Source organism: Falco rusticolus, chromosome 3 (genome assembly GCF_015220075.1).
Source record: "Falco rusticolus isolate bFalRus1 chromosome 3, bFalRus1.pri, whole genome shotgun sequence".
Lineage (NCBI taxonomy): Eukaryota > Metazoa > Chordata > Aves > Falconiformes > Falconidae > Falco > Falco rusticolus.
The window spans coordinates 106,784,111-106,810,446 of record NC_051189.1 but is presented as its reverse complement, the minus strand read 5'-3'; the positions used below and the strand labels follow the sequence as shown (position 1 = coordinate 106,810,446).

The 26,336-nt window shown below is 44.1% G+C and overlaps 1 protein-coding gene across 2 annotated transcripts in view; it reads left to right on the top strand.

Moving 5' to 3' along the window:
- The window catches only part of SKI (SKI proto-oncogene), a 117,155-nt gene that overhangs the window by 85,576 nt on the left and 5,243 nt on the right, over positions 1-26,336 (top strand). For both annotated transcript variants that reach the window (XM_037381456.1, XM_037381454.1), the window contains 5 exons: positions 19,474-19,599; positions 20,103-20,218; positions 21,974-22,248; positions 23,219-23,520; positions 26,101-26,331. In XM_037381456.1, coding sequence (XP_037237353.1) covers positions 19,474-19,599; positions 20,103-20,218; positions 21,974-22,248; positions 23,219-23,520; positions 26,101-26,331 — 1,050 coding nt within the window. The remainder of the gene's footprint in view (positions 1-19,473; positions 19,600-20,102; positions 20,219-21,973; positions 22,249-23,218; positions 23,521-26,100; positions 26,332-26,336) is intronic.

Genomic DNA, 26,336 nt, shown 5'->3' with positions numbered 1-26,336 from the left:
AATCAGCTTAGAGAAACATGTCTCCTGTTGAACCCGAGAGCAACAGCAGTTTAGAAAATGAAGCCAAGCCAAATACCATTAGAAAAAAATAAAAGCTTTAGCACTCACAAATTGTATGGGGACGTTGTAAATCACATAGCATTGCTTTACAACAGGATGTTTCGAGTCTACTGATGGTGGATATCCAAAATGAAAATCACCCAACTATACTGTGGTTTCATCTCCTCTGCAGACACATTATATCTGTCCCAAACATAAAACGAAACCTTCTGGATTTTGTTGGGTTTTTATTCTTGTGCCTTCTGCCTCTTAATATGGTGTCAGGAATCAGGTATGTGTAGGATGGAGAAAGGGGAGGAGTTACGGTTCTTTGCCCGGGAGTTAGGGATCAAACAAAGATTTAATATTTTTTCAATCTGCCTGCCTTCTTACTGCGCTCAGTCTTTTTTCAAGATTGTTACTCAAATCCATACATGAGTCTCTTAAGATTATAACACAAGAAGTATCCCATTAAACAATTCTGATGGCACCCAACAAAAGTCCTTAATATCTGGATCAATATTAAAGCTGTATGGAGGAAAAAAAGGGGGGGAGGAACCCCGCTTATTTAAAATGAGAAATGTTTTTTCCCTCATCTTGGATTTACCCTAATATTACTCGCAGTGTGGCTTTCAGCAGGCTCTTTGTTCATCCTTAGTAGTAATAGGCAAGGAGAGTCTACCACTGACTGCTAATCCCAAATTAAAGTTACTACACTTTTTTACATTGTTTCACCTGATCTTTTGAGTCAGCAGGACTACAACAGTTTCATCCTAGAGCAAAAATTGAGTTTTTTCTGTCCAAATTCACATGAAGTAGGAATCAGGATATGCAAGTCTTGGTTATAACAATTCTGCAAGAAAAGTCAGTCTTTTCTGCCTGCGTCTTTATCTGAAATTCTAAGGAAGCAGTGTTTTGCAGTTAAGACCTTGTTTACACTCTCACTTCAGCTCTACTAAGCCAGAACAGTTAGACTATACCATTATGTAAGGATTGCCATTTTAAAGCTCTTCTGCAAAGTAATCAGCTTCACAGCATTCCTGGGTGACATAAGCATGAGTTTGATCAGGGTTAAGTGACTTGCCCAAGGTCATGCAAGTCTGCAGGGTGAGAGGCAGGACAAGAATCATGTTTTACCACAGTGTCCAAAAATCTTAACCAACTTTTAGCCATGTCTATTCACTAAACTTTGTGAACTGTTAACAGGCCCTGTTAGCCCTCAGGATGCTTCAGGCGCAGTTATACAAGCACACAAGTACACAAGCAGAACGTGTGTCTCCACTAATCTTTTCCCCTCTTCGTAAAGTTTCTTAGTGACGACTAGAGCAACAGCAGTATTCCTGCCTGCAGGCAAGGCAGTGATTTTGACAGGTTTGTTAGTTGTCATGCCTCCTGCAGCATGGCATTAGCTTTGCCCTAGGAGGGAGGCTTAACAGAGGAGGGGATCTGAGAAGACTAAATTTCAAGGAACTGTCTCGGTTTTGGGCTGAGTTACACTACCCCTTGTTGAAGAACATAAAGCCTCCAACTGCGTCCTTGGTCAACAGAAGGTAGTTACAAGGGGTGCATGCAGTCAGACACATAAATACAGGGGAGGTGGAGGTTCCTATTTTTTTTTTTTTTAATTATAAACCTGCAGGGGAGAAAAGGCTTGTACAAAACCAGACCCAGATCTGCCTAGAATACAGCCAGCCAGCTATTCTGGGAAGGCAACAGCGAACAAAAGACATGAGAAAGGCAAGAAGACCGAGGGCCCCAACCTATTGTTTCCCCTCTTCATTCCAAATAATCATGACTTCCATGACCTCCTGGCTTGTTCCCTCCAATGAGGATTTCAGGACAGCTGCTACCCTGAACAGCTGAGCCAGGCATTATTTGCCTGGTTTCCCGCAGTTCCTTCCTCCCACTTCAGCAGCAGTTGAAATGATAAACGTCTCTCTCACAAAATTAATTTGTATTCTTTTAGAAAGGTTTGGGATTCTATTTGGTATTTCAAATAGTTTTTCCTTCCCTGCTCCTGAAATTTGCTACTTTATCTCCATTCTGTGTTCCATTTGCAGAATTTTTGCTTCTGTGCAACGATGGCTCAGCCTGTTTCTTGTGGAAGTTGACTAAACTTGGCTTTGTCAAGAACAGGGTTGCAAGTTTGTTGGAGAGAGTTTAGCAGAGGTGCAGCATAGTTCAGGTTTTTGTGCTCTTAAGCAGAAGTCTTGCTATCATGGTTGGGAGAAGCTGCCCAAATTTTTTGAAAAATAATCCACAGGCCACATGCATGGAGGAACGTAGATGACCACAAAAGATTTTTGCCTTAATGTGTTTGAGGCCTTTGAAGCTTTTGGCCGTTGTACCCAGGTACGCCTAGTTTTATTTCTACCTAAAGGTGATAGTTTTTGTTCCCATTGTTGGCTGGCAAGGTTCTCCTCAAGATGAACTTTTATTTTTCTCAGCCTTGGTAGTGTTTCTTTAGGTGAAATGTCAACTTCCTTCTGATTCACGCTTTCTAAGCAAAATTTACACCATAGTCAGTATGGTGCATTTATACCAGCAGGCTGGTTGTTTTTTTTCCGTGGGGAGATAAAAATCTGCCCTGTCTGGAGTCATGCCTCTATCCAACCCATCCTGTCCACTTCTGCTTGATTTCTGCATGGTACGTCACCTTCTCAGGCCTCCTTCTGCCAGGTTGATGCCTTGCACAGAGACGAAGGATTTTCAGCCAGCTACACACCTTGCCCAGCTGAGGTGGTGACCACGGCGGTGTTTCATTGCTCTATTTCCAGTGCAGGGGTTGGGCCTCTCCTTCAAGTTAACTGGGGTTTTTTATGTCCAATGTTGGGAAAATGGAACAGAGAGATCTTTTAATAGAGGATAGGTATTAATAAAAATACAATTCAGGGATTTGAGGTGGTGACATATAATCTCATGGTTAAGCAGGGACTAAAATAAATAAAAAGCATTAGCTGGAACATTTCTTCACCTCTAATGCCGCCTTCTAACAGTAACATCTGAACCATGACTTTGTCTATCCAGGCTCTGCATTTTATGTTGGGTTGCACAAGCGAATAGGTGGGTGCTCAGGCCATGCTGCAATTGTGCACTTTTTTCTTTTGGTGTTTCAGTGCAACAAGACAATTCAGTGTATGGTGGTTTGCAAATATTAAAAGTCCTTATGCCAGGTTATTCTCACAGTTTTGTGTTTTCTTTTATATATCCTTTAGCTCTGGCATTGTAAGGTTGGTTAAGTTACCCTTATGGGGAACTTCAAACATCAAAGCAAACCATAGGACTCCCCATCTTCCAGTACCGAAGGACTGCATTGTGGTTTGATTGTGCTGGCACGGTGGGTGACACTGGGAGAGATTGTTTGCTTGGATTTGCATTATTAATCTGTTATGAATCTGACTTTAATGCAGCAGGTGAAGGTTACACAGCAAGTAGTCTTTTATAGATTTGTTTCCTTGGAGGTGTGTGTTCATGGCAACATTGTAGAGAGAATGAAGATTGTCTTCCAGAGCTACAAATGAGAAGGAATTTCTTTGCAAGAAGCAAAATGGTTTTGGTCCTTTTTGGAAGATGTCAGGCCATTTTTCCACAGTCATCTTCCTGGCCTTCATCCTGGTCTCTCTGTAGTCGCAGTAAGTGTGTATGCAGCAAGTGCAGGCATCTAACTGAACGCCTTAGTCTGGTGTATGTGGCGCACATATCTACTAGATTGTCCAGGAATGCACCACCGTGCTGCAAAGACAGCAGCGCAGGACCTCATGCCCAAATCTGTCCTCTTGGAAATGACCGGTAGTTCTCCTCTTCCTTCCTTCCTTTCAGAAGCAAGGGAGCATGTGTCTGAATGCAGATGTTTGACATTTCTCATGCCACCCCACAGATCTGAGCCCTTCATCTATGTTATCACAATTTCCTGTACAGGCTCAGCCTATGGTTATTAAATTCCCTTCTGTGCATGATCCACCCTCACTTCAGCTTCTGTCACCAGACAGAGATTTCCTGTCCCTGTTCTGGGTGGATACACACCACCTCTTTCCCCACCTCCCCCCCTTTTTTTTTTGTTTGTTTGGGTGTGTTTTTTTTTTCCATGTGTTGCATACTGGAGGTACGAAAACAGCATTGAAATGCAGACCCTGTGAAAGTGTTTGTGTTCCTGAGCAGTTGCGTTCCCTCCACACAGGTCTGATCTTCTTCCACTGAAACTGATGTTATGGTGTTTGCTTTCATGGAGCGAGGGCCTGATTCAGTCTTTTCCTTGGCCCAAGGCTTTTACATCAGGCATTCACTGCTAATTTACACCACAGCTTTGGCAAAAATACAGCGCAGTTCTACTGGAAGGCCACAAACCTACGCTTATGTAAGGTTTTGCTTGCTTCCTTTTGGCTGGGAAGCTCGTGATGGTTTTAAACATACAGCACTTCTCAAAGTCTTGCGTGTTTCCATCACTGCCTTACAGGGCTTCCCTAGAAAAGTTCAACTTGCAACTTGTTTTCAGGCTTCAAAGTTTCAGACAAAAGAAGAAAACAAAATATGAGACTTTGAAGCCGTCATGATACCGGGGCTGAATTCCAATTCTGTGTGGATTCCCGTGATGCGTTTGATGCAGCATCAATGTTGTGATAGCATAATTCCACAAGAAGAAAGGAAGGCAGACTTAGACTGTTACCTTGGAAATCTTGCTTACTATGCAGTTTGTAAGTCCTTTGTGTTGACAATGAGAACTAAAAAATGCATCCCATGGTCTAAGGAAAGGAAAGTGGGGGAAGGGGAGTTGGTGTTTATAGCTCCAAACTTTCTCTCAACTCCTTTCTTTGTATTTCTGATCTCAGGCTGCAGTCCAGGCTCCATGGTGGTTTGTAATTAAACCCAAATTTTGAAGGTTCTGTGGAGTTCTCGTTGCCTATGAGGTCAAACTGAATCTGGTTTCTATCATGGAATATTTCAGTTCAGTTACCCCTTGAGGAAGTATGGGAACAGACAGTCCATTCATATTGAACAGATGACCGAGGCTTAAAAAAACCCTTTTTGTCTATTAAGCTTATGGCTAAGATATTATGAAAACGGCTTAATAGTGTGCCCTAACATTTATACCACACTATTTTCTTACTTTAATTTTCCAGGCAATTAAAAATAATTGAAAGTTACTGCCAAACCCCCTGAAGATATACTTTTTCTTTCAAATAAGCTTATTTTCATACTTGTGAGGTCACCAGATATTTATTTGACCATCTTTATAGGGGTCAGGCACATTACACACACAGAATGGAGATGTGGAATAGAACTCGCATTGTAGCAGGAAAGTGAGAAGTGAGAGCAAAAAACCACTATGTGTCATGGCCGGTGGGTGTTCGTATTTATTATTTGGGCACGACAAACGTAACTCGTTATACATATACTCACTGAGGGCTCAATTCTGCAGTTCACTTAAGTACTATAAGTTAAATCTGTGTTTAAAGCCTATTAATGTTGAATAGATGTAAACAAAAGTTTGAATGCTGTGTCAGACAGGCAGGATGAATTGGGGCCAGCAGAGCCCTGGAGGGGGTTCCTCAGCTGAGTAAGGTCCAGTCTCGCGTGGCAGTTTGCTCCCGTTGGCCCTTTCAGGGTGCTGTTGGCATTCTAACGTCCCTAGGAGCCTCTGTGGCAGTGAGCAGCAACGCAGCAGGGAGAGAAAGCAGGAATTACATCCGGAGATGTAGACCGAATGGAGTCAAACCTCTCTAATCTTCTCCCCTATTAATAGAGTTGTAGCAGACACAACCCATGTGGCTGCGCAGTCACGCTGCACTGTAATATTGCTTAGCCACTTCTCCCCCTAAAGGCTTAAAATCTGTCACGTTATACAAGAACTGAAAGCCTTCTCGTAGTGTCCCAGATTTCCCTCTCCTGTCCACCCCCTTCCCCTTCCATTTTTCTCTTCACATTATCTTTTGCTGCCTCACTTGATGTTATGCAAAATGTTTTTTTTTTTAAACACATTGTGTATCTCTCTACATAGATATTTACATACATTCTATGGGTATTCTCTCACCTGTAGTCAGAAGGCAAGTTTATGTTGGAAAAAAAAGAAAAAATAGGCGGGCTTTTTGTCAAAAGTATGTATATTGAATGAGAGAATTTGCTGAAGGCTGCTGCTTTAGTATTAGTGTTTGTGTTGATCCTCCCAGTGTAGGGGGTAGTATTTTGCTGTTGTTTTTTTTGTAACCGTTGCAAATGTTTCTCTTTACTCCATGTTACTAGCCCTTTTGCAGGACAGAAGTCCTTTTCGAAGTGTATCGCTCCTGCATGGTAAATGTCCCAGCTAAAATGAGTTCTATTTGGACAAATCGCTCACTGAACATAAAAGGTTCCTCCAAAGCAAACCCTTTCTGGCAGAGGAGGACTGATTTGCTGCATGGATTTGCTGGAAGGAGTAAACTACAGGGTCCGCTCCTCTCTTCATTCCTCCTCCTCCTTCTATCCCTCATAACACACCTTCCCCCCCTCCCCGCCCTTAACTCAGCATCTGGTGGAAAGAGCATGTGATGCTTATTTCTAAAGGCAGTAAAATAAGCTTTGAAAGTCTAAGACTGTAATTGGTCGTCTGCCTTTATCCTTGGAGCTCTGGGGAGGTTTCAGAAGTAATAACTGTTACTTAAAGTAGATGAGCTTCTTGTGGCTCGCTTGGAATTGTAGAGCACATTAGTTGTCAGGTGTTAAGGAAGCATCTGCCTGTCTGTAGCTTTCAAAACATTTTGTAAGTTAAGAATTTAGGGGTTTCCTGTCTTTATATATGGATAGTAAGAAGTTACTCCTCAAGAAGTGTGCTGTGACAGAAATGGCCTGCCTTGGCTGAAAAGTTACGAAAGAAAACCAAATTCCTTTAATGATATTTTCTCGGTATCTTACTTAAAGCTCTTGGCACCTACAATATCCGTAACTGTATGGTTACTACTCTTCTCCTTCAGTCAAAAAGGTAGTCATCTTTTGATAAAAAAGACTCGAGGTGGTAGTTTCCACTAGAAGGGGATAGATAACTGCGGCCTTGCACCATGTTGTTTCACTAGGACTAGGGGGTTCCCATTTCCACTGTCTTTTAACCTTAATAGGATTTGTAACTATCAGTCCATGAGTGATGTATTGATGGTATATTTCACCGATATATATTTAAAGCAGTTTTGGGTTTAAATCTGCGTTGTCCATTGGTTAGAACAGAAAATTCAGACTCACTGGTGACGTGTTATACTCAGTCAGTGACTTCACAAATATATTTGTGCTAATTGCAATTGTTTCCCTACACCTTGTTGTGCCTGGGCTTCAAAGCAAAGAGCCTGGCTCCCAGTCCTGTCATGAGACACATAGACTGTATCTTCCAGAATGGTTGTAAGCTTTCCTGTAGTCATCTCGAGTAAATGAAGTGCAAGTGAAAAATAAACCACAGCCCTAGGGCAGTGCTGCCTCTCTCAGCCTTGAGGATCACAGTTGTTTCATAGAGTTTTTATTCCATTGTATTGTTGATTGCCAAAATGATACTGCAACCAAACTAAACGCAAATGCATTGTAGCAGCAGATGAGGTAGAAGGGTGGGGAGGCAGAGCAGGTTGTCAGAAGGAGCCCTATAAATAACTGCAGGTGAGTACGGATCGCGGTGCAGACAAGCGGGGTTGTATTTGCTATGCTCCGCTGGCTCTTCAGACTTGGAAGTAATTCATCATGATGTCCTTAGACTGTTGTCCCTGGCTTAGGCTGACAAAAGACGCTGTTTCATTGCCCTCACCCCTCGGTGTCACATGCTTACGCACGTGTGCCCGGCTTTTGCAAAGGTCTTGAAAGAAAACCTACCTGCCACGTATCTCTGATTAGGTGTTGAGAGGGACGTTGGGGGGAGGACTGAAGTCTTTATTTTTCGACTGAATTGTGAGAGATTGTTAAATATACAGTGCTTATTGACTTTGGTATTTTATATGCTGTTTTCTTTTCTTCCCATAATTGTTCTGATCTAAAACTAAACACAGACCTTTGAGCTTTGTTTTAAAAAATGCACAGCCAGTTAAATAGACAAAATTATTTAAAAAAAACATAGTTCTGGTAACAATCCATAAAATTAATCCGTATGACCTTGATTGTATTTTTGCCTGATGTGCACTGCTGTAGGAGTGTGGTAGGGTTTTGGATTAATGTCAAGTTGTGTAATGAAGTTTTGGCACAGAAGACTATAGATAGGAGACAGTTGCCCTGAGAGCTCACCACTGCAATTAACTGCCCTGGAGGTGTTGTGGCTTCAGACATGCACAGTCCTTGGACTTGTCTGGGAGAAAGCAAGTGTGTCATAGATGTGCTGTGAAGACACCAGGTTCTAGCAGGATGGGTCTTTGTAACTGCAGTGGTAAAATAATGTGTCATCCTAATAATTGTGAAACCTGTGAGTAGGGCTTGTGCCCAGGAAAGACGCCCAAGTAAGAGAGGTGAAGGTCAGATGAACCCAGGAGGAAGAAGTTCTGAAGAGCAAAAAGGTCTCTGTAATTTAAAAAAAAAAGAAAAAGAAAGAAAAAAAGAAAGGTAGGGTGCTGGTAGCTTTGTAGTTGCATCCCCGTGTTGAAGCAGGGGCAGGTTCTGTGCCCTAGGGAGCTCTGCAGGCACCAGAGGAGCTGGGGAAGGACCCAGTCAGGGCAGCCTTGAGCTTGGCAGCTGCCCGCCCGGGTCCCGCCGGGGACTTTGATGAAGGAGCACCGAAAGCCCATCTGTGTCCCATCAGTTGAGAGCCTCCTCTCTCCTCTCCTGGCTTCATGAACTGAAATTCATGATTCTTTAGTTGGTACTTGGGGAAGATACACGGTGCCTGGTAGAGAGCTGGTATTAGTGGAAATCACAAGGGGGATACTTGTCCTTTTATGTAATGTTTGAAGCTAAAATGAGATTCTTGGCTGGCGGAGTGGACATGTCTCCACAACACAGGAACTGATGCCTTGGAGAGAGTTTGAAGCTGCAACTTAAGTGCAGTTACAGCAAGAGAGCCTGGTTTCATTTCAAAGAAAATGTGAGGAGAAAATTGTGTCCACAAACATCTTTTTAATTACCGGATCTGTGACCCCACAAACAATTCAGCAAAAATCGGGCAAAGCAAATCTGTTCGTAGAGGAAACTTTGATTTTCCTTGATGAATCTGATGGCATAACTTCCCTCAGCTTCAGTTACAGCAGGAGCCGAGCCCTTGGTTCCTTCCAACTGCCAAACGTGCTTTGTCTTTCCCTGGAACACCCGTGCGTGTGTGTGCCGGCACATATGGCTGCTCATTTGTGTCCTCAGTCAGTCACGCTCTCCTTCCCTGCCTATTGACAGGGCATCAGCGAGTTCCCAGGCAACTGTTGCCAATAAAAACGGCCAGAGGAAAAGGGGCCATTCTTCCTTCTTAGCCCCTCTGACCTGGTTTATACTGGTCTCGATCACTGGCTTTACTCAACCAGTGGGAAGTGTGAGTTGTACTTTTGTTTTGTTTTAAACCAGAGGGCAGGGAATTCTTTTCGAGCTGTAATTTTAGTGTCCACTGGAAGGGCAAAACAGACTCTTGGAATGGAAAAGAGGCTTCCAGTTGTGTCAGCCAAGAGCCAAAACGCAAGTACATCGTGTAACAAATAGTCAGCTTTCTTTTCAGATGCTTTTTTAAAAAAGAAAAATAATCAAGAGGGCACTTCATTTGAGGGATTTAACACTGACATTGAGATAGCTGACAGCCACATTCACACACAGCTTTTACTTTGTTTCTGGCTTATTTCAGCTTTCCCATCTGTGCAGTGGGTATCATACTATGATGGGTTTGTGCTTCTTGTGCCCGCAGCAGAGGGATTTCAGTGAGAAGAAGCAGAGAAGCAGAATCACTTTGAATGGGAAATACTGATTTTGTTGAGCAGCTGCTAAAGATGGGTAGCATTTTGAGACTAGGAGAATGGCTATTAAAAAGTCAATGTTAGTAGAAGCTTTGGAGAGTTTTAAGGATTTATAGGATCAGATCTATATCAACGAGTAATTTTATATGATAGATTTACGAGCAGAACAGATAAATAAAGGAGTAATTGTTGAGATCAGGAATTAAACAGCTAGTTGAACTGGCCAGGCATTTTTTCTCGTGCAAGTTTCCAGGTAGCACATCTTCATGCTAACCAAGCTTCAGTAATACTGAACTCAGGAGAAACTTAACAAGCTGTAGTAAAGTCTCCAGTGTCCCAAAAGAATCCCAGAAGGCTTACCAGTCTTTGTGAAATAGAAAAGTGGTGAGAATGTTTGCATTTCCTCCCTCCATTTCAAAATCAAGTCTCTGGATCTGGGGTTTACCTGGGAGGTTTTGGCCGGTGTTGCTGTACCACAGCTCACTGGAAATGCCTTACTGCCTGCTCCTTGGGATAAGTGCAATCATCAGATGTCATCTGGCTGAATTTTTATACTAAAAGAATAAAAGGAAAGAAATGTTGAGACAGGAGAGGAAGCCTTTTTTTCTTTCTTTTATGCTAGCCAAGCTTTGAAAATGGATGATGACTTACGCCAGGGGCTATGTAGAGTGTTCTAGAAAATAATTTACATTTGCCTTTACAAAATGAATTCATCAAAGGGTACGTTGTAGGAATTTGCCTTAAACTGAGATAGTGTCTGAAATAAAATAGTCCAGTCCCTTTTCACTTCTTCTGTTGTAAATTTTGGATGCGATTCTGTAGAAATTAAGGATTTTTGCACAGGTGTGAGAAAAGCTCAGTTCCTAATTTTTTAAGATGAACTTCCTATACTACCATATGACTAAGACGTTACCTCTTGACATAGCATTTTCTCTTAGACCAGCTGAGAGGTTGAGTTTACATCACTGTCAGTGAAGTAAAATCAGGCTTTTGCACAAGCAGAAGATCCCCTCTCAGGAAGAGACGGTGTGAGTCCTTGTAGGCTCATCAATAGGAGGGGAGCGCAGGTTAGTTCCAGTGAGATGTTTTTTGGTTTTTTTTTCCCCACAGCTCCTTTTTATGGCTGTGCATAGCAGGCGCTCTCCGAAGCGCTCTCAACTGTGGTTTGTGAAGATTCCCCACAGGTCAGACTTGGGGGACACACTGGCAGCCAGCATGTGTGCTGTGAAGGCAAGAATAGAAAGCAAATACTTCCCGTAATCACACGTCCCAAAATGACAGGGTAAAATGAGTACTTATGCTTCCACCAGAGCAGTGAAAAATGGGAAGATGGAAAGTCTGGACTCCTGCCCAATGAAACCAAAATTGTAAAAAAGAAAAATAAAACAAATGCTACATACACTCCCTAGAACTGACACTGCAATGTGGTATTTTTTTTGTCTTTTAAATATATACAGTAGACAAGCAGTAAATCTTCTTACAGCTCCATAGAACAGCATTATTTTTAGCTTTTTTTTTATTATCGAGACAACCCTTCATAGCTCTTTCAATCTGTACCTGAGTATATTTATTTTTTTTAATCCACATGAAATTGCAGTCCTTATAAAGACCTCTAATACCTTATTAATCATTTCTGGACTATGTCACAAAGAGGCTTTAGGAAGCAAGTGTTCTACCCATCAGTTGATGTGCTTGTGAGGGCTTAAAGGATGCAGATAAAGGGCCCTTTTTCCCACATTGAAGATACCTCTCATTTTGCATTTTTTTTTAAGTTTGATTTTAACTTGAAATTTGAAAGAAGTCTTAAGACAACCAGAGAAGCACAGAGCAGCGCACTCCCTTTTTGTGTGGTTCAGCCTGGTTTTAGATAGACTCAGGCCTGAGGTTCATAAAAGCACCAGGTGGAGGATTGTAAGTTCAGTTCCCAGGTTCAGGAATCGTGGTCTTGGTAACCTCCAGAAGGAGCTTTGAATACTTGTCACTGGTAAAAGGTACTTTTCTTCTGAAATGCCATTTTCTAAGGTCGTGCCATCAGGAGCCTGAACCAGTCTTGGGGCTCTGCAGAAAAAAGTTACTTGGGCACTACTGGAGGAAGAGTTACCACACAGCGCCGTGACTTCATTGTGCTTAAAATAAGACTTTGCGTCCTTTTCTTCCAAGTAAAAGTAGAGGATAAACCTCAAAGCACCCATTTTGTATCTACAGGTCAGCTGAGTTTAAGTGGTCCATGGTCCCACAAGTGAACAAGAAAAGCCATTTAGAATAGAACCTAAAAGTTCTGACTTTCAGTTCCCACTTGTGTTACTCAATGTGTGCTCTTCAGGGAGCAGGAACAGAACCCATATACTCTGACTTCTCAGCAACAGTCTATGCAGATAGTTTCTGGAGACTTTCCTAGGGCTCTCCAGGCATTACGAGTAGCATAAAATACAGAGGTTGGGGTAGTTGCTTAGATTTGTTTTCGTCACTGAGTGTGAAAAGCCATCAGTGCCTGTAATAAGATGCTTTCAGAGCTTCTCATGCTTGTTTATTTCATTGAATAGTTGTGCAGGTGACAAGGGTAATGATCTCTACAGTTTTTTGTTCCCTTGCTGTGCTCAGACTCCCAGCATTTCACCTTTTGTGAAATGTGCCTTTCCTGCACAGAAATGTTAAATCACATATGAAAACTTTGTCCCCGTAATGTTTAACAGCAAGTTCCCAAGTCAAATAAGCAGCACTAGCAGCGTTCTCACATGCTTCACTTGCAGATGCCATAACCGAATGCAGTGCAGTTGCCTGGAAAGGTAGTTTCAATCCATCTTTTTTGCTGTGTATAGGGGTTTTTTGGGGTATCAGATAAGCTTATTCTTAAGAGCAAGCTAGTGTTGGTGAAATACGCTTGGCAAAACCTGGAGAATAAATAGAACATCTCAGTAGCGCGACTTGTCCTGGCTTCTAGTGTGCTTTTGCTCTGGTGCAACTTTTGAAAATGCCATCCATCCTGCCTGAATTCTGACACAGAGAAACACCTCAGAAGGGTGAGAAAAAAGGCTGTTGATGAAACTTCCGCTTGGTCCTTGCCTTCCCCGAGTATGTTAAAACGATGCCGAGTTTTCCCAGTAAGATGTGTACTCGCCCAGTCCACTCCTTGTAAGCCAGCAAGGACCTAATGGATGGGTCTGCATGAAGTGCTGAGAAAAACAAGCCTGTTGCTTGGCTGGCACAAACCTGCTAGAGATGGCTGTCCGCTGCTCTGGAAAACGCCTGGTATCCATAAATTGAAATAGGTGGAAATCTTCAGGCACTTTGGTAACATTTTTACTGGTATATCTGTAGTGTCAGAGGGGTTTATTCTTGACACATCTTTTAAAGCAGAACGGAGTTGGTGTTAGTTTCCTAGGGGAGGGTAGTGGAAATTATTTCCTTTGGATCTTAGAAATCAATCAGTAGCAAAACTTGGAGTCACAAGCCCTTTTCTGTTTGTGTGTTCCACCCCTGTGTTCTCTACAAAAATCATCTTTCCTAGCCAGTTTACCCAAGGAGGAAAGTTTTATTGAGGCTAGGTGTCAGGCTAGGCTTTCAGAGTTTCCATGGGCTGTGGTGCAGAAGCGTGCGTTGCCAACAGGGTCTCGCACCTTTACCGCTCTCAGTAGGACAGTCGTTGCTTTAGGTGTTTGCCTAAATTCCATATTCCTTTGGAGCCCGTGAGTACATGTGAGCTGAGATGGTCAGATGATCATTTTTAAGAGGAAAAAAACATTAAATAGCAATTAAACAATAATTTTTAATGCAAGGCTCACGAAGTTCGTGGGGAGACCCGGCTCACCCAGTGGACCCCAAGTGAACCTCAGGTACAGACCAGCAGAGCCGCGCTGCAGCAGCACAGACTGGGCTGCAGCTTTAGCTCTCGACACCAACGTGGGCATTTGATGCTGGTGGTAAAAACGTGCTCACTATCAGACTTCTGCTCTTTCAGTGTATTTTTATCTTCTGATGTCTGACACATTTTGAACCCAAGGAGTCTCTCTCCAGGGTTTCAGCATGCTTGTATCAGACCGGCATCTGGTCTTGTGGTTTGTGCCCCTAATGAGAAAGCTGCTTAATTTTCACACCCAAAGTATCAGATGAGACAGGAAGCCCCACCCTTTCTCATGGTGTAACTGAACTCAGCTCTTTGCATAAACTAGCAGCCGAAACAGTAGCCTGAACAAAATTATTGTATCTGTATCCTATCCTTAGCTATACAGCTCCCCCCCCTTTTTTTTTCCTACTCTGGTTATACGTGCTTTTCTAGCTGCACAGTTTTCAGTGGAGATGTTTCTGACTTGCACCCGAGTTAGGAATATGAAATTGAATTCTTCAGCCTCCCAGTATCCTCCCAATTATTTTTTTAAAGAGACCTAAATAGATTTCTATGCGTTGGGATAGCTTGATAAGCTTTTGGGGACATGAAAGCTTTAATTTCTAAAGATGCCACATTGGATGCCGTGATTTCTGCTGGTGTGGTATCTGCGCTTCCAGTCCACCTTTAAAAGGAGTGGCCTGGGCCAAGGCACAGACTCCCCAGCCTCATCAGTCTGCACTGAGCATCCTCTGTCCCTTTAACTGTCCAGCTCCTGCACAGAGCCCCGTGCAGTGGGTCACTGCACCTGCCCCCAGCCCCTCAGATGTTCCCAGTGCTGCAGTAGCTGCGCCAGCACCAGGCTGGCACTGCATCACTGCCTTTGGAGAGCAGAGAAGCCTGGAGCTTTTACTCTTTCACTCATATCCTTCACCACACGTTGTGGAAATGCATTCACACCTAGCCTGGAAAGGTTACAAACAGATAAACATATGCCGTTACCCTGTTCTAACAGAGATCTGTGTTTTCAATTAGGTTTTGGAATTGGATGCCAAACTTAGACCCAGATATGGGAAGGTTTTATCAGCAGAGGATAGATCAGAATTTGGAGCATGGCCTGCTTTTCTGAAGGTCCATTTCTGAGCTAAAAGTTCCACAGGCGAGGAGGCCTCTTAAATATTTTCAGCTCATTTCACCTCCTCTTTTCCATTCCTAAGGCGGCAAAAGCAGCCCATTTTTCACTGCCACATGCATCACTATCATCAGCTGAACAACACAGCAAAACCTGGGCTGACAAGCACCCAGAAGTTTGAAGGATTTTAACACGGTCCTTGGTGTTTTGTGAACATGGAGCTGCACTGAGTGTTCGCCCTGCTTGCGGTGCCGGTTGTTTTTTTACACAAAGCAGAAATGCACGCGTTTGGCAATACACACCTTCATGTAGGCTTAGACAGTTGGTTGCGTAAGACCGGTTGCAGTGCCGTTGCCATTTTGCAGGATTTGGGCTGTGCTGGCGTTCGGTCCTTCCCAAGGACGTGCTGTCCTGTTTGTCATGGTCTTAGCTTATCCCTTAGCAGATAGCTGCTCGCATCAGAGTCTCGAAAAGGCACAGCAGTCACGGGGCAGCGGAGCGAAGGGCGAGAGAACAGCCCTCAGCTGCTCAGCCCAGTTACGTAGTGTTGGAAATGAGGGAAAAGAAAGTGAATTACTTCAGCAAATGTGTTTTGGTAGATCCCCAGGCACCAAGAATCATATCCGTGAGCACTCCCAAATCTTAAGAATATTTTCTGCGCTCATTTTCCATTTTGTGTTGCAATGAGAAGTAACATTCGGGTGTTGTGCTGACCTGGTACTGCCTGGTCTGCTGCTTGTGTTCGTAGCACGGAGCGCCGGAGAAGGCATGCCTTTTTGAGGAGGAGAGGGTCAAAAATTCTTTTTACTGGTCTCATGGTTTGTTACTGTAAAACTTAACTGAAGTAGAAAATTAGATGTGACATGTCAAATGTGGCCCTGGTTGGCGAGCGGCCAAATTGGGCCGCTTCATTTCAGTTTGCCTTAAAATGGCTGACGTGACAGTTCACGTGCCCAAATTTCCCTTTGGAATGTACTTTTGAAATCTTTTTTTAGTAACTTTATAAATCTTTTTGTATCTGTTTTTCCTCAAAAATCAGTTGCTTCAGAAAACAGCAGCCCAAAAGCTGAAGTAAATGTTTCACGTAGCATTTCTGGGCCCACTTTGTATCGTGAAGTTTCTTACATCTGTGGACTGGAGCAAATGTAGGTTAAGAAATCACTTTGCCCAGCGCAAAGCCCATTTGACAACAAATTATTAAGTTGCCTACAACAGAAGAAAAACCGAATAGCAAATAAGGAAATGTTTATTTCCGTCTTCTAGGGTTTGAGTTCAAGTTTTTTTAAGTCATTTCTGAAGGTGGCAAAAAAGTTACATCAGATTTTCAGTATTTCTTTTGCAACTTTGTATGTTTCATTATTTGGCAAAGAGAGAAAATGAAATAAAATCAGCCATATTTGAGCCAATACCTAGGTTTGCTGGCTGCTGCGGCTGGGTTGGAAGTGTCAGAGTGGGGTATATTGTTGCCTGGAATCTGTCCGAGAGTGGGATGTAATCGGTGAGTCATACGGAGAGAAGATTTTGTGTTCAGTATCTAGTCTTGTTGCGCATCTAAGTAGCTTCCTATAGTTGTGAGCAAAGTTGTTTCTGCCTCTTCAGGGTCGGACGGCTGCAGAACAAGAGTTGTGCCACACAGCACGTCCCTGACCTGCTCTGGGTGTTTATAGGTGGCATTTTTGATGAGTTCGCGACACAGCCGCAGTATTTCTGCAGAGGGGGACCAGAGTGCTTTCAGTGGGATGTCCAAGCAGAGAGACATATAGAGGAGCAAAAATTTAATCAAATGACTACAGGTTGTAGTCAGAAACCTTCCGTTTCGTGAGTCTTGGAGATGACCCCCCGTTCCTTGCCTAATAGCAACATGTAGTGCCTAGTACTTCATAGACCAGCTGGGTAACTACCAGAACTATTATATTTTTACATTGTTGAGATGGAACCTAAACACGGGGTGGGTTTCTTAAAGCCTCCACTGAGAGGCAATCCCTGCCTCAGCCAGCAGATATCCGGGTAAACGAAATGGGGTGGTGGATGGAACGGAAACTGGCGGGGGTCATCACGGCAGCTCAGAACTTAGGCCAGCAGCAGCCCTTTTGTGAGTCTAGCCAAAGGTGACCTGAAGTCAGAAAAATTTGTGCACCCCACTTAGCACCTGCTTTTCTCTCCCCTTTTTTGCACCCCATTCCCACCCCTGTGGGGAAGGCAAGCCTGTTTCTCCCCCCATGCACACACCTTGTTCAGTGCTTTTGTTTCTAGCAGCAGCTCATGATTTCAGATCAGTACTGGCTGCTGGCAGCAAAAGGTTAAGCATCATGTCCCAGGTCTGCTGAACTGCTGTGTGCTCCGAGCCCTCCTGATGGTTGGTGTCAGCCTTGATTTAAAGGGGAAAGACGAGGGACAGTGGGGAAGGCTGGAGATGAGACAGGATTGCTTTAAAAATGCAAATGAGATCATTCTGTTGAAATATCTCCCCTCAAACCTTTCTAAAACCTGACACTTGCTCTCCTTTTCCCAAAGTTGCTTATCGGGACCGTGATGCCGCTGGGCTGCGAGCGGTGCGGCGGAGGGTACCGGAGGGGTGCCGTACTGGCCGAGGTGGCCGTCTCCACGCCTGCCTGAACAGAATGTTCTGCAGACAGCAGAGCGCGGATGGTCGGGGGGAGGAATGGGTTTCCATGCTGAGTCTTGCCACCTGTTGCCTTTTTCATTCCAAGCCCCCCTTCCTCCCCACCCTCCACCCCAAGTTCCCCTCCCCACACAGCTCACCATCCCCAGTGGATAGGGTTGGGATCAGTAGTCACTTGCCAAATGCCTTTCTAATGCTGTCACTAATTCTGCACAGACAGCATCTCTGAAAGCAAAAACAAATCTTTTCCAATGCATTGTCCTGCGTTTTCTACAAAAAGCAGTTAGAAATGCCTTTCCTTAGTTGCGTTAGGTGGGAGGGACCATGCCACAGCCACTGCGAGAGTCAACCCCAGGGAAGCCTGAAGCTGTGCTGAAAGAATCTGCTGCAAATCCATTGAAGCTGGCATTTGGCACTGGCACGGGCTAATTTTGTACTTGGGGTTACACATATACACACCCCTGTCATTCTCCCTCATCTGCTACATATGGAAGGCTGCCCCAAGCTCCGGAGTGCCAGGGAATGTTTTGCTAAAACCTCCAGACTTGGTTTGATTATGTTACTATGCACACTGGGCTGTGGAAGCGGCAAGAGTGGTGTGTGCTGCCAGATGAACTGGCACCAGCTAGTCACCGGCTTGAGCCACGGTTCCACACGGCTGCCCTGCTGCCACGAAAGTAGTAGACTGCTCATGGACATGAGGTCATAATTTCCTGCTAATTAAGGTGTGCAAAGGGGATGGCATTGCTCTGGTTACAGGGCTGTTGGGTTTGCCTGGAAGTCAGCTGGGAATCTGGAGGAGTGCTTTTCAGTTCCCCGTGTACTCCTCACGTGAAGTCCTTTAGATCCCCCTTTTCAGGGTTGAGTAGCCATCTGGAGGGGCGGTTTCCAAGTTCCCAATTCAAGATGCCTTGAAGGGGACTGATCTGCAGAACACAAGACATTGGCAAATAGGATCCTTTCTTCCACTGGCAAGTAGACCTGGTTTTGAAGCGTTTCAGGCTCTCAGAATGTTGCCATGCCTGTGTTTTACAGACGCACCTGTATAAATACTTGTTTGCCCACAAAAATCACGGTGGAGGTGTAAGGATGAAAACATTTAATGCAAATAGGAGCGATTACTAGCCCTTGCAGCATGGTTCTGCCACCTTCCTTAGAACTGGGCTGAAGGTGAATGTGGAAGGGTAGAGAGTTCGGAACGGCAAAAAGAAAGAGAACAAAGAAAAAGGAATAGAAATTGAGGTGGTATGTTTCTCTTATTATTTCTGGTCGTGATGCAGCATAAGGTCCAGAACCTTCTCCCTCCCTGCTGATAGATGTGTTTGTACTGGCAAGGCTTCAAGCTGGTATCCCCAGTGCACCAGTTAAACCAGTAGTTACCAATTTTTTTGCAAGCCACGCTGGGACTATAGGAATTTTATTCCTTCACAGTGTTGAAGGAAAGGGGTTTTGCTTGCCAAAGGGCTTTCTTATGCTTGAGGATGATTTATGGGCCAAGCTGAGCCACTTGTGGAAAAGGCAAAGCAGCTCTTGGCAGCACCCCCAGAATCCACTGCAGCTGTGGGGTAGTGAAGTCATCGGCATAACAACCACTGCAAACAGAATAACAAAGTCTGTTCTGTTCTCGTTTAAAATAATCTTTCCAGTTCAGCAACCACATTAAACCTTACCTTTCTGCATACAGAAATAATAAAAGACCGATAGTTCTCTGCAACATGGTGTGAATGTCTCACTTACGTTACTGCCTATCGCTCCTGCACCATCTACATTTTACTGGAGTATTTGAAATGAAGGAATGAAGCCACATCACGTCACAGTTTGTGTCTGTCCCTTGTTTTCACTCCTTTGTTTGTCCTTACGTTTTAGAAATCAGAAAAAAATCCCAGTGTTTCTTTCTTTTAAATACAGAATTTGCTTTTGCCTTATAACCTGTTTTTAAGTTGATTGCAAAATGAGTAATTCTGTCTTTGATTTTTTCTGCCTGTCTTTGTTTCAGGTCCCTTCAGATCCTCCTGCTTCCAAAAAGCCCAAAATAGATGACTCTGCTTCCCAATCTCCAGCTTCTACTGAGAAGGAAAAACAGTCCAGTTGGTTACGGTCCTTATCCAGTTCATCTAATAAGGTGATTGCTGAATATTTTGTAACCAAAAGAGAGATCAAATTAGCATGTAGCATGGCTCTACTGAAACCAGAATGAGAAAAAGAACTTGCCCGGGTTTTCTACATCAATAATATTTCAGTCCTCCTGCTAGTAACCATTGAGCTATACAGTCCTCCCAGTTTCCTTGCCGTCTCCCAGTGTTCACTGGCTTTCATTGTGACAATGAAATAAGCAATTCCTTCGTGCCTTTGAGGTACAAGAATTTGCAAGACTTGAGAGCCTTTTGCGGTCTCTGCAAACTACATATAACCTATTGGCAGAGAAAAAACATGGGAGGTTTTGCATTAGTGCAGTCCCCCTCTTCTAGTGGAATCTACTAAGTAGGTAGGTCCTAGCCAGGGGTGGTGGTTTCAGAGATCACAGAATGCATACTGAAAAGCATCACCGCTCTGATGCACTCCATTTTGATTTATCGTTTAAAAGATTGTTTGTATTTACTCGTTTTTCTTTCCCCTCCTTCCCAGAGTATTGGCTGTGTCCATCCCCGTCAGCGTCTCTCAGCTTTCCGGCCCTGGTCCCCTGCTGTATCGGCAAATGAGAAAGAGCTCTCAACCCATCTTCCCGCATTGATCCGAGACAGGTAAGGGGGCACAAGCTGAAGGGGGAGTGGGGTCAGCAGCTGCGGAGGTTCGTTTGACAGCGGGTGTTGCTTTATTTGCTTTATGTTTGTCGTCTTGCACTGTCAACTGATGGCTTTGTAACTCAGTCGGTCCACTAGTACTAGACCAAAAAGCATTTGCAGCTACGATGCTTTAATTTGCACAAGAGAAATAAAAAAAAAGTATTGATAAAATGAAATATTGAATCATTAAATAGGTTTTCTTAGGTGAAATGTGCCATAAAAGTCTGAAATGAAGGCTGCTTCTGTGAACTTATGATCATTTTGGGGTAGAGTCATAAGAAGTTCTCGAGCTTCACTGTTTAAAGGAAGACTGAGTTACTCTCCCAGGGCAGGTGCTCAGGGACTGGCCGGCTATTTCCAGGCAACTGGCACTGGTAACTGCAGCAGCTCCGTCACACCGGTGGGTCAGTGTGGCCAGCACAGCCGGGTGCTCCCTCCTGTTGCCAGTAGCACAGGAAGATGAAGGGCTGGTTGGACAGCGCAGGCTACCCTGGAGCCTCCCGATGCCTGTGGTCCTGGCAGGTAACGGCAGCGCACACGGGGCAGGAGAGCCTGTGGAAGGCTCCTCAGCTTCTAACACCCATCAGAATGCTGATGCTTTAGGCCAGGTTCTGTGCTTGGATAGCAACATAATTAAACTGGTACGAGAATGAGTCTCCACCTGTAAGAGGTGGGACTGCTGGTGTCACAGCTCAGAAAGTGTCAGGGCAATTAGACGTTCCTCCGCCAGACTGGAACTGTTTGGTCTGAAAAACCTTTTTGCCAGGTTTCTGCCTAAGGGTAATGATTCCTTTGGAAGGTTTGACTAACGTGGCCAGGTGTTTTTAGGGAGTGTTATGGAGAACATATTTTGCTGCCTTAATGAACAAGTTTCTTAGAAGCTGGGGGGATTGACATTAGAAAAAAAAAAAAAGGAAGGAAAAGAAACCTCCCAGCATATCCTTGCTTTTAAACAGGCTGTTAAATGAGGTAGGGAGAGAAGGGCTATACTGGTGGAAGAGCATGTCCTTGCTATCCCTGTGAGAAATGTGGCCAATTGAAGTCTTGTGGGGGAAAAAAACCCACCTTGAACAGGTTCAGGAGAAATTTTACTACATAACTGAAGAAACATCATGTAGTAGATGCTGAATGGAAGTTGCAAAGACAGTCTTTGCTGTGTTTTTTGCAAAATTCTATGTATTTGACATTACAGTATTACTGTCCTTTAACATAGTTTGTTGGGTTTTTTAACTGTTTTTCCATCTGTGCACCCAGATGCATGCTGTGTCAAAAAATTAAAGATACACAAGAATCTGGTTTTTGCATTCTGTGGCCTTTCTTAAGGCAGTGCCGTTTCCAAGTTTACAAAACATTTGTGGATAGACAGAAGTAAAAGTGTGCAGTTAAGTAAAATAGTAATGCGTGAAGATCTTTATAATTTTTAGACTCTGGAAGATCTCATCTCTTTGGTGCTCGTAGAATATCTGGCACTTGGAACATGATCCCTTCTGAACTGGGTGGAGATTAGCTGTATAAATCATCCCCGTGTTTAAATGAGTGCTAAACAGTAAGCAGATACATAGGCAGATTCTTAGCTGGTGTAAATCAATGGAACTTCCCTGTCATTCCAGTAAGTGTCTCGCAGTTTCAGTGTAACACATGGATTGGGAAGCATTGTAAAGCCAGGAATATGACTGTTTTCTCCTTCCTTTTGCTTCCCCCTCTCCAAAACAGTTTTTACTCCTACAAAAGCTTTGAGAATGCTGTGGCCCCCAATGTGGCACTTGCACCTCCAGCCCAACAGAAAATTGTGAGCAACCCACCCTGTGCCACGGTAGTATCACGGAGCAGCGAGCCACTGAGCAGCACTGTCCAGCCACGGAAAAGAAAACTTGCTGCAGAGAACACAGCAATCCCAGAGGCAGCAGCCGCTGTCACAGCCACTGTTACTGCCACTGAAGAGGATAAGGAATCAGAAGCAGAAATTGAAGTAGAAACCAGGGAAGAATGTAAGTGACAGTTTTATCTGCTTTTATTTTGTTTTATTTGTGCTGGATTTTCCTCAGCAATCCGCCGGAGTTAGCTGTTTGACCGGGGTTGTGTTTAAGTGTAATTCTGGAAGTCTAATACCTCAATGCGATGTCAAAATACCAAAAAAAATGAAGAATGGCCCATAAGCTGGGGGGGTGTTTTCCTGGGAGAGGAACATGCATCAGCAAAAAAGCAGCACCTGAACTGCAGGTTCCGACTAACCTGGATTTTTGTATTGACGTAGGTAAGCGTTGTGCAGAGGACAGAATGTAGGTGGTGGTCACATAAAAACTGGTGGTTTGCTATCTTATCAAGAGCCTTCCATAAAAGCCTTTGTGGGATGCACACAAATAGCCTGCACAACTTCCAGAGCACACGTGTGTGCAAGCGTGGAATTTTGTGTCAGACAAAGAATACGGCCATGCAGTTTCAGTGCCGCATCTGCAGAGCTGAATTCCGAAGGCAGAGATCAGGAGCCAGGATGCTCTTCAACAGTATTGTGGTCTTGGGCTGCTCGTGAGAGATGAGGACACTGGCATCACCTTATTAATGTCACTTAGGTAATTCTGCCGCTGCCTTCAGTGTGTTCAGTCCTTACTCAGTGCAGGCAGGTCATGCAAAAAGAAGAAATTTTACCCACTGAAAAGAGCAGGATCACGTAGGTTTCCCTGAAGAAATCTGTTTCTTCACACTCACAGAGAGAACACTGTTTGTGACATAAATTCCAAAGTCCCAATTCAAGCAAATAGTAAGTTGGTCCCTTCAGTCTGTCAGGTTTGCATTTTCATTATATTTCAAGTATCAAAGTATAAAACAAGTATTTTCTTTCTTTTGGTTTGGTTTTTTTTTCATTGAGTATTATCTCCTCTGTACAAAAGGGCCTCTATATTTTGAGCTACATTAGTTTTAGACACTATTTTATTAATCTTCGATGTTTCTATTTTTCAGTCACCTCCTCCTTGTCCTCGCTCTCGTCCCCATCCTTTACTTCATCCAGCTCTGCAAAGGACATGAGCTCACCTGGGATGCAAGCCCCAGTCACAGTCAACAGTTCATATGAGGTTGCACCACATTCTGACTCTCACAGCAGCGGGTTGGAAGCTGAGCTGGAGCACCTAAGGCAGGCCCTGGACAGTGGCCTAGATACAAAAGAAGCCAAAGAAAAATTCCTCCATGAAGTTGTTAAAATGAGAGTGAAGCAGGAAGAGAAGCTAAATGCTGCCTTGCAAGCGAAACGCAGTCTACACCAGGTAATGTTGCAAAACCGCCTTCTCTACCGCTGTCTGCAAATACTTTTCCAGGTAGAAACCATTAGGTAGTCTCATGTAAAAAAGAATTGCCTCATCTTTCCCAAATAGTAACAGCCTTGACTGGGGTACTGTTTGTAAATTCAGCCGGGAAACCAAAGCGTACAGGAACCGTTCTGACATTTTTAAGCTCGCCACCTGTTTTTGCCTTGGGGTATAAATCCATGGTTACCGAAATCAACATCTCTTCAATACTGAAAAAAATCTGAAAAAGTCCAGCACCGACTTTTTGTTTTCATTTTGCTGAACTAGAAACTCGTCTGTCCCTTAGGAGGCTTTATCTGCAGTTTTAAAAGACCTGTGGAAATCCTGCCGTTGCCTAGCTGAGGGAGGGCATTCCTGGGACGCAGAGGCACTTGCAGAAGCTCTGGTGAAGAGCTGAACCCCAGCGCTTTGTTAGGCACTCCGTTAGCCACGCGTCACTGAATCGTTCTTGCTTCCTTCAGTGGAGAAGCTCCTTGTTTCTGGAAGGGCTTGATACAGTGGTCGTACCAAAGACAGAGCGGTCAGACAAAGGCTGCTAACGGCCAGTACTTCTCTGCAGACCGCAGTGGCTGGACAGAACAGCGGGTGAACAAAAGTAGTACGTAGAAATGAAAGCTAGAGCCGATGTAGAAGATTTGCATGTCCTCTGAATATTGTATGTGGAGCTAGAAGTGCAATCCGTTAGCTGCAGCTGGGGTGCTGACTGTAAAAGAAAGGCCTTGGTTCATCCAGCGTGGGAGATGGAAAAGCAGGACTTGTGCTGTTGCTCGAAAGCAGGTATACAAGTTGTGTTAGCTGGCACAAGGCATTTTGTTTCTTTGGGGAAAGGACAGAGCTCACAGGTGTGATTTGTGTCCAGTATGACCGCTCAGTTTAAAAACACCCAAAGCCCCAGTAGTTGACTCCTCCTAGCAGGCAGGAGGAGGTGAGAGAGAGATTGTATCAAGTGCATAAATAGGATGGCAATTAAAGTTTTAAGAAAAGTTTGCCAGCTCAAATGGCTGCAGGAGGTGCAGTATAGCGAGGCACTCTCTGTGCCGTGTACCTCTCGGGTGCAGGTGGCTCGTTCCACACTAGCTGCAGGTCCAGGGCCCGGAGAAGGGAGGCTGAGAGCTGTCTTTGCAACTGGCACCTTTGGCAAATAATTTCTTTCCTTTGTGTTTCAGTAAATGTGTGTCTTGTTTTATGTATTTACAATATTTACAAGCCGTACATATTCAAAGTTAATTTTTAAATACCTACACTAAATACGCAGTGCATACTTAACGTAAAGCAGGAATCACATGAAGTAGTTGAAGCAGAATGGAGTGTGGAGGCATTCCATCAAGCAACGTGGCAGAGAGAGAGGGAACAGGGTACCTGGCCGTCATTTTTCCACTGGCGCAGCTGCGGGTTTCCAGTTCCACACACAGAGAAGGTGCATGTGTGCAGGCGCCCAGAGGCAAGGCTGAGCTAACAATGGCCTGGCTGGGAAGTGAGATTGTCAAGAGAGCGCATTTCCCATGACCCGGCTGCAGTGTTATTAACAGAAACTCTTTGCTGTGAGGGTTTGACGCTGACAGAGGAAGTGCTGCTTCTGGGGGGGGGGAAAAGTCCAACTTTAGTTTCTCATTTAACCATTTAGGAACAGACCTTCAGTGAGCCACAGTTTTGTGCTTATGGGGAACATGTCTTTCTAACAACAGCTTCTTAACAACTTAGGAGATTCTTCCTTTGTACCTTTAGGTTCCTTGTCGTTATCACATCAGCCAACGGCTCTCTCTGGGCTATGAGATCTCAGGGTGGTGGCTCCTATTAAGAACCTGGACAGTGAGAGTGGCCGTTCCCAGAGCGAAGCACGCCTTCGATTTAGCTTAAGGTTTTAGCCTGGAGTTTTCCAGACACTGTGACAGAGCAGTCTGTTGGCTGGTTGCCAAGAGACGTAGATGCGACACACCAGTTACCTGTAGCAAAACAAAATTGCCTAGAGTTAGAAAGAAGATACACAATTTGTCTTTTGTCATACTTGCCTTAAGTGTTTTTTGGGGGGAGGCTTGATAAAATGGAACCCCTTACTGATTTCTTCAGCGAGCAGGAAAGTTCCTTGTTCGGCTTTGCTGTACACAAAGGGCATTTGCAAATGGCATTTGTCATAACATGGTGTATATGCAGCGTCTTCCGTTACGGTGCAGGCATTGCAGTTGGTTGGTTTAAAACTTTGAGCTAGTGTGGAGCACATTGCTAGTAGCTCTCTCCAACTGCAGTTCATCTTTATTCAGTCACAGATGGTCACAGCTATTTTGCTTGACAAAGCAAAACGCGGCTGTAGCATATAGCTTTTTATTATCCAAGAATTCAGGGTATCTTGAACGTACATGTTGATTTAAAGGAGAAGAGCTTGTACAAAGTTCAGGATGAGGTTTAGATGTGAGCCTTCTTGGTCATAACCAGCAGAAGGTGGGAATTCCAGCTGGATCGCTTCCTTTACAGTTCTGTTTCCTTGGTGTAATCTAGTCTCTGCTCCCCAGTTCTCACAAGTTAACTGCTTCTGTATCCTAGGAGCTGGAGTTCCTAAGAGTGGCTAAGAAGGAAAAACTGAGAGAAGCAACAGAGGCGAAGCGCAACTTAAGGAAAGAGATCGAACGTCTGAGAGCCGAGAATGAGAAGAAAATGAAGGAAGCCAATGAGTCTCGGATACGACTGAAGAGGGAACTGGAACAAGCCAGGCAGATCCGGGTGTGCGACAAGGGCTGTGAAGCAGGCAGGCTCCGGGCCAAGTACTCAGCCCAGGTAAG